The sequence below is a fragment of the Bidens hawaiensis genome, unplaced genomic scaffold (assembly GCF_021521415.1).
Source record: "Bidens hawaiensis isolate Kalapana, Puna unplaced genomic scaffold, B.hawaiensis_p1.1 tig00005944_1, whole genome shotgun sequence".
Taxonomy (NCBI): domain Eukaryota; kingdom Viridiplantae; phylum Streptophyta; class Magnoliopsida; order Asterales; family Asteraceae; genus Bidens; species Bidens hawaiensis.
In genome coordinates this window covers 1,084,378-1,091,855 of record NW_027491393.1, presented here as the reverse complement: position 1 = coordinate 1,091,855, position 7,478 = coordinate 1,084,378, and the positions used below count along the sequence as shown (strand labels likewise).

Here is a 7,478-nt window from a genome sequence, read left to right as displayed (position 1 = left end):
TTTTTAATAGTATTTAATAGCATGATGGGTAAAGAAAACACGTGCACCATGAGATAACACACATTTCCTTGTTCGTTAACATTTATAGGTTTTACTGATACGACTCATACAAGTTTTCAAAATCATATGGTCTTTAAATTATATACCGAGAATATAGCCATTTAAAGTCATATGATCTTTACTAAAGGTGCGTAAATCGGGTATTAGAAAAACCCGGGTTCGGGTATGGAACCTAGTTCGTGTATGATCGGGTATTAGCAATACCAAGGTCGGGATCAGGTCCGAGTATTGGCTTGAAAAATCATACCCTATGTACCAGGTCTGGGTCGGGTATTGAATCGGGTCTTCAATACCCGGGTATTTGAATACCCTATTTCCGGATATTGAAAAAACCCGTTTTTCAGGTATTTGAATACCATATTTCCGGGTATTAAAAAGACCTTTTTTCTACAGGTTTCTTCTGTCAACGGGCCTGCTTTGCTTTTTTTATCCTAGCTCCATTTTTTTTCATACAAACTTTAAAGTTCATTCAAACATACATAAACAACTAAACAAAAATATAAAAAACATAAATTTTTAATGGTTTCAATTGTTGTTTGGTATATCAAATTGTGTTGTTCTAAACAAGTATTTATATAAAATATGTGCTACAAAACACAGACATAGGTGCAAAAACATTAAAATCAGTGTATGCAAAAAAGCCCGGTTCAGGTATGCAAAAAACCCGGGTTTCGGGTATAACTAGAAACCGGATTTCGGGTATTATCAGGTTTAGATCGGGTTCGGTTATCAGCATTGAAAGTCATACCCTATCCGTACTCTACGGGTAGGGTCGTGTTCGGTATTAAAAACTCGGGTTTAAAAAACCCAGTTCTGAATAACGAACAAGGTTTTTTTTGGATCCGGTTCCGGGTTCGGTTTTTTTTTTCACCTCTAGTCTTTACTAGTGTACTGAGAATATGGGCTTCTAAAGTAAACATACTGAGGGCATGGGTTTAAAACTGTACACGGTCAGTAACTATAGATAAACTGTACACCGCATGTTGGTTCCACTTTCCAAACTGCAAAGCGGCCAACAAGTCTACAGTATGAGTGTATGACCGGTTTGGACGGTTCATAAACACCCCTAATCGCCTCTGCTCGCTTGCCTGAATTAATGAGATCTGCGTGAACACCGTGCACTTTTCAATACGCATACCCATCTTAACTAAACATAGAATTTGTTCATAGAAATGTTAATAGAATTACAAGTAGTTCAAATCTATGAATAACTAGGATCATGGCATTGTTGTTTGATTTAAACTGAATAACACGCCAATTTGGTCAAAATCTCAAAAAACACATCAAAAATTCACTTCCACATTCGCACTGCCAAAAAACTTTAATCTGTGACAAATAAGTATTGGCATTTTAGTTGTTTGTCGATAAATAATAAAAAGAATCAAAAATGTTAAAACACAAATATGAAACCTTAATTTATCGTTTACGTTCGGTTCTCCACTTGTACACTGGTCTAGAAGTCGGGCAAACAATCTCGTCTTCACGCAGCTTTCGTTTTTTACCCTTTTTCTGAACCAACAATGTGATTTTATTCATTCATTTCATTATGAACTAGAAAAAGTTATTTATAAACTTTTTGAGTTTTGAGCATACATACCTGTAATTCTTGCTTCAATGCCATTTCATTATACACTTTCTCCAACTCCTGAACTCGGTTTCTTCTAGCTTCCAATTCTCGGTATGAAGAAGCTGTCTTCCTGCACATAAACCACATTAAGATCCTTTTAGAAACGCCTTTTAGTTGGCTGAACATCTGAATCATCTCCTTCACGAAGCATCCGCATATAGATATAGAAGGGCGATTATTTTAAAACCAATAATATCTTGGGAACCACATAATACAACTATACATACTGCTTTGAATATGATACACAATACAGTTATCACTGATGTTTCTTTCTCCCACTACAAATAAGTGCATTATGTGGTTTCTCATTCTCGACATATAGATTCTGAAACAAATGTGTCCCTATATATATATACCATTGAGTACTAAGTATTTGTGTGCAAGTTACATATATGTAAACAATTTTGTTTACTTGTATACAACTCTATGTTTCATATTCGTAACAAACCTTTTGATACTCTCTGGCAAGTCATCAAAAGCCGGCAACCCTCCATTACTCTTTGTTTCTGATAGTATTCTCTTAGCATCCTCCCTGTACAAAATAAATGAAAAAAAAAATTAACCAAGAAACATATTTATTTACGATATTGGTGGGGACCGTGAGTTTTCCCAAACGGGTTCTCGTGATCATCGAAAATAAAAAGTAAATAAAAAAATCACAGCATTTGTCATGTACCAAATTAACTTTATATCAGAACTATATAAAAGATCCAAAATAAGTGTTACGAATTAAATTCCTCAAAATAAGTTATATGGATTAAATTCCAGTATACGAGTGCAAAAAAAGAGACACGCGAGGTTCTAACCTATCTTCAGCATAGTAAACATGTTTGCTTGATGACTGAGAATCAAGTGAATGCAGTGTTGCAGTTAGCCTTTCAATTTTCTGCATTAAATACAAATGATTTTAGCAAAGACTATTCTAATTTCAAAATTTTAAAAATAAAGAAAATAATCCCAATACCTTTTTTTCAGATTGTAGTTTCTGCAAGATATAACCTATATCTTGTGACTTCATCAGCAAGAGTTGCTCTTCAGTGTATTGGTTTGGTTCACTTCTGCAGCATATATACCAACTTAACATCAAATTATGTTTTTCTTCCCTCTAAATAATAAGCATATAAAAACATCACCCTTGTTTATGAACTCCATTAACGGTTTTGGAATTGATCATCTTGAAGTAGAACTCATCTGGATTCCTGAACGCTGCCTTTTCCTTGAGTTTCTGTTATAAAAAGCAGAGTTATAGTTTTAGCAAACTCTAAAAAATATAAAAATGAGCTCATACAACACAAATGCAATCAGACAAATAAACGTTTTACCTGCAAGTAATCCTCCTTTTTATGGAAGGCTTTTGCACGGACAACATAGTCCTTGTGTTTTTCAAGAAGCCCAAATCTTTTTCTTTCCTTTCTGTATAAAATGTAAGAATGAGAAAAAAATGAAGCGTATTTATTAAAAAGACTCAAAAGATGAAATGCGAAGTAATAGGGGCACTCACGGTTGAGCCCGTTCCTTGTGGGCCCGTCTCTGAACAGCATTTCTTAACGATGACATTTTGAAAAATGAGGATAGCAGCCACTGTACAAAATAAAACGTAGAATGTTTATAACACATAAACCGTATAAATAACTTACAATAAGAAAAACACCACAAATCAAGCAAAATCTATTACAGTTTTCCTTTTCTTTCTTCCTTTAAAGTACTTCCAATCAATTATTAGTAAATGTTGGCAAAACTAATTGCAATCTACTAGTCCATTCTACTTTACATTAACATTGTGTACTATTAAGCATTGATTAAACGAATCAAGTATGTTCATCACACTCAGAACTTAAACGAATCAAGTAATCAAAACATTAGAACCATGCAATTATAGCGGTTCAAAATCAAATAGCGGTCAAGGGCCAATATTTGAGAGATAGGTTATCACGGTGGGATACGATAAATGCTCATATCATGCGAATTTATAAATATACGAACAATTGGTAATGGCACAAAACTGTACTAACTGAGTATCATTCCAATAGAATTGCACTATCGTACATAAATCCATGAATTTGTTAGATAATTTATCAGATTTGCAAATACAGATAATTCTAAAAAAACGTTTGCAGAGCGAAACCCTTTTCTTCAATTCCATCAAGAAGCAATAGTGATAAAATTAACCTAAAATACGTAAAGAAAAAATGCAATTGTATTTAAAAAAATGAAATTAGATGTAGAGGAGTGTGATAATTTATTTCGAGTTCCAAACACACTTATTTTTCAACTCATAGATGCAGAGAACTTAGAACATGTTTCAAAATCATAATTGTTGCAAGATTTGGAGCATGTTTGGGATTGAGTTTGAAAAATGCTTATTGGCTTTTACAAAAAGCCATTTCGAAAAGCCAGGATTTGGGGCTATTGGAAAACTGCTTTTTAACCCTTTCAAAAAGCTAAAATAAAAAAGATTTTTATGATTGCCAAACACATTTTAACTTATTAGCTTTTTGAAAACGCCAATAAGCATTTTAACTTATTAACTTATTAGCAAATGGTACTGTGTACCGACACCGAATCGGCTACTGTCAGTACTAGATACCAGTTCAGTACCGACGTTTTGAGGGGTTGGGATTGGTATGGTACCAGTATTTTCCCTACTTTTTAGGGATTTTGGTAGCGAGCTCATCCCTAGATAGCATTGGAAGAAACGTAAACAGCATCTAGGATAGAAAAGTGCAATCAAGGTGCTCTGTTTTAATATTTCAATTATAAGCCCTAACTTAACATTTTCAATATCTGAATTTACTTTTGATAAAAGCTAAAACATTCTAGGTCTAGGCAAATCTAAATCAACGAAACACATAAATAAATAATTACTAACAATCAAACTACCAAAACAAACCCTAACTTAATTACCTAATTGAAATAGTGGATTGAGTCGAGAGTACTCGCCGGCGGTGTGTGTATCCAGTCGGAACACGTAAGCCGAGACTAGGGGGTCCTTTCGGATAGTGGACATCACTATCCGAATCCAAATTTCGGATACAATCTTTAATACAAGCAAACAATTAATAATTTGTCATAAAACTAACAATCTTTGAAACAAATCTGTAATTAACAATCTAACAAACCAATAGAAACCTAACATGCCTTATCAAGGTGGAGCCGTGGTGCAGAAAGCGACGGACGAAGGTGGTGGCAGGTGATGGTTAGCTCCGGCGGCGGTGATTATAGCCGTGGAGATGGTGCGGCGGTTATCAGAGACCAATGACGGCTGAGACTTTGAGAGAAAGCGAATGTCGTATGTTTCAAAAAATTAGGTTACATAGGCTCATAAGGTAAGTGTTAAAATTAAAAAAATATTATATTAAATTTAATATTTCGGATAGTGCTGATATTCAAACTATCCAAAAAATCTAAAAAATGCTATTCGAATCCGAATTTTCGGATATTTGAAAATTCGGATAGTTTGGATATGGATTCGGATACTTTTGAACACCCCTGGCTGAAACACTTACATACGTACTATGGGCTTAAGCCCATCGGGCTTTTAATCTTCATTAATTAATTAATTACGCTGGACAAGGCTTTGTAATACCAGTTTAATTGACATAGACTTGCGTTCTTTATTAAAATCCATTTGAACCTAACCCTTATCTTAAATGTTTATTATTTTTATGTTTTTTTTAATATTATATTTTTATTTTAAAATGAAAGAAAAAAAAACATATTCGGATACTTCCACATGGATGCCCGTACCAATTTGGTTACTTTTCTGTGAATTTGGTTAAAATTGAGATGACAATCCCTCAATGATTGGTGCCATTCAGGTAGTTCTACATGTGTTGCCGGCACCCTTTTCATGCTTTTGTCAATGGATGACGGGCATGAGATTTTGTTAAGAAATGACGTATTTATTATGCATGATTACAAGGGGAATGCTTTTCATTTTGTTTAAAATGAGGTAACCCCCATTATAAATGGCATGACTTTATAACTTTATAGGTATATATAAGAATGCAAGTGTGTATGCCAATACGAGGTTGCAAATCGCCACTTGGGTGGCATCTCACATGACCGAGTATGGATCCCCATTAGTAGTGGCGTGGAACTGCAGCACGACACCTCTCGGGTTCTAATGGCGATAGATAAGTGAAATGTCAAAATCATCTTTAATATATGCAATAGTTCACGAGAATTACAAAAATATTGACACTCACATATTCTATTGTGGCATCTCTATTCTTCTGGTGGCGAGGAGTATGGACAAAGACAAAACTGCACTATGGCAGGATTCCATTGACGTTCATAAGATATTTCAATATTTGTATGTGTATGATACTTGTTTTAACTAAAATTTTCTGTATTTTTTGTGAGATCAGCTCACACATCGATCTATCCTACTTAAAATTATAATGCAAAGTCCACAACGGGTCTCAAACTCTCAACCTCAAAGGCCTAGAGAGAACACCATGATACCATTGGACTAAATATCTTTTAGTGGATTATGTGATATGTAATCCATGTTCTTATAGTGTTGTATTTACAAGAATAATCCATATTTAAAGTTACCCAAGATACCTAGTATAAACTAATTATTGTGGAGACACTTTTTAGTATTCTCAGCACAAAGTATTATTGATATTGAGAGTACAAATACCGTTAATTAAGAGACATTGAACTCTGACATCTACATAAATAACTGCTTTACATCAATTTTTTTTCTTTATTTCTTGCGCAATAGCTACATACCACAATTATCACAATTCAGATTTCTTTTTCTTGAGCAATAGCTACATACTGCAAACACATTTAGTTAAATGGGTCTAGTGCAGTTCAACACATGCCCCTTTTTTATTATGATTTAAAAAAAATGTTCTACATCATAAATCGGTTATTTTAAACCAAAATTTAGAAGATAAATGAGAAATGAGCACCAAGTATTTTAGTTTAAGCATAATTATTTTGTATACATAAACAATTTTTTTGTTGAGAATTTTAATTTTGAAGTCATTAATATGCAATGATATGAAAAATCGGGTTACCAACACGGATTTTGCAAGTTTGTGTTTAAATAGGTCTGGATCAATTTATGGTCGAACCAGCAAACAAGTTTAGTCAAACAGTTCGTGTTTAGGTTGACACTTTAATTTTTATAATTAAAAAAATGTTTTTTTTATTAAAACTTAATGGCTGGTTATTATTAGACAAAAATTAACAAATTAAAGAGAAAATCAGACATTATAGTTTAAGCATAATTATTTTATGTGCAATTTCTTTTCGTAAATTTTAAAGTATTACTATACAATAATATAGAATTTTAGGTTAAACGGATCCTTTTCGTGTCAATTCACAAAAGTTCCAGGCGTTTCAAGATTCGATCTGTCAACCCGCGAACACAACCCATTTAACACCTTTCAAATAAACACCCAAAACCTGTGTGGTTTTATTTTACCTCAGCATGAAGAAGATACAAATCCGAATCGAAAATCAAATTCTGGTTAATATGATACACCCATCTCAGAACAAGTCGATCCATCCAAACCGCAAAGTTTCTTCGTGAAGCAAACATTAGTCTGCTGTTGCCCGAGCTCACTGGAATACAGATAAATTGATATTATCATAGTTTAACTACCAATAAAGATCTTAAAGTATACTTGTAAGTCAGATGTATACCTTTGTGGTTCCTTACATTCGTTAATCGAGTCTCACTTTTTGTATCAAAACTTCTATAAATGATTCCCTTTATTGATCTTTATTAAAGACCTCTTTATATCAATGTATGTATTGTGTAAAACAAGTC

At 33.5% G+C, this 7,478-nt stretch overlaps 1 protein-coding gene across 1 annotated transcript; it reads right to left on the bottom strand.

Annotated features, from left to right (window-relative positions):
- Positions 1–1,273: 1,273 nt before the first annotated feature.
- Positions 1,274–3,256, bottom strand: LOC143631147 (putative U3 small nucleolar RNA-associated protein 11). The gene is made up of 9 exons (XM_077099994.1): positions 3,189–3,256; positions 3,010–3,100; positions 2,821–2,912; positions 2,652–2,745; positions 2,494–2,573; positions 2,136–2,219; positions 1,658–1,757; positions 1,471–1,569; positions 1,274–1,386 (listed from the first exon to the last, which is right to left on the bottom strand). The coding sequence occupies exons 1-8, from the start codon at positions 3,242–3,244 to the stop codon at positions 1,477–1,479; spliced, it is 690 nt and encodes a 229-aa protein (XP_076956109.1). The 5' UTR covers positions 3,245–3,256; the 3' UTR covers positions 1,274–1,386; positions 1,471–1,476.
- Between the last annotated feature and the right edge of the window lie 4,222 nt (positions 3,257–7,478).

What these genes read in the sequence shown, in the direction of transcription:
- LOC143631147 (XM_077099994.1), bottom strand. Translation starts at nt 3,244, where the DNA reads ATGTCATCGTTAAGAAATGCTGTTCAGAGACGGGCCCACAAGGAACGG. An exon ending in CACAAGGAACGGGCTCAACC is followed by an intron (nt 3,101 to 3,188) that starts GTGAGTGCCCCT and finishes CATTTTATACAG; the next exon opens with AAAGGAAAGAAAAAGATTTG. An exon ending in TTGCCAGAGAGTATCAAAAG is followed by an intron (nt 1,758 to 2,135) that starts GTTTGTTACGAA and finishes GTTTATGTGCAG; the next exon opens with GAAGACAGCTTCTTCATACC.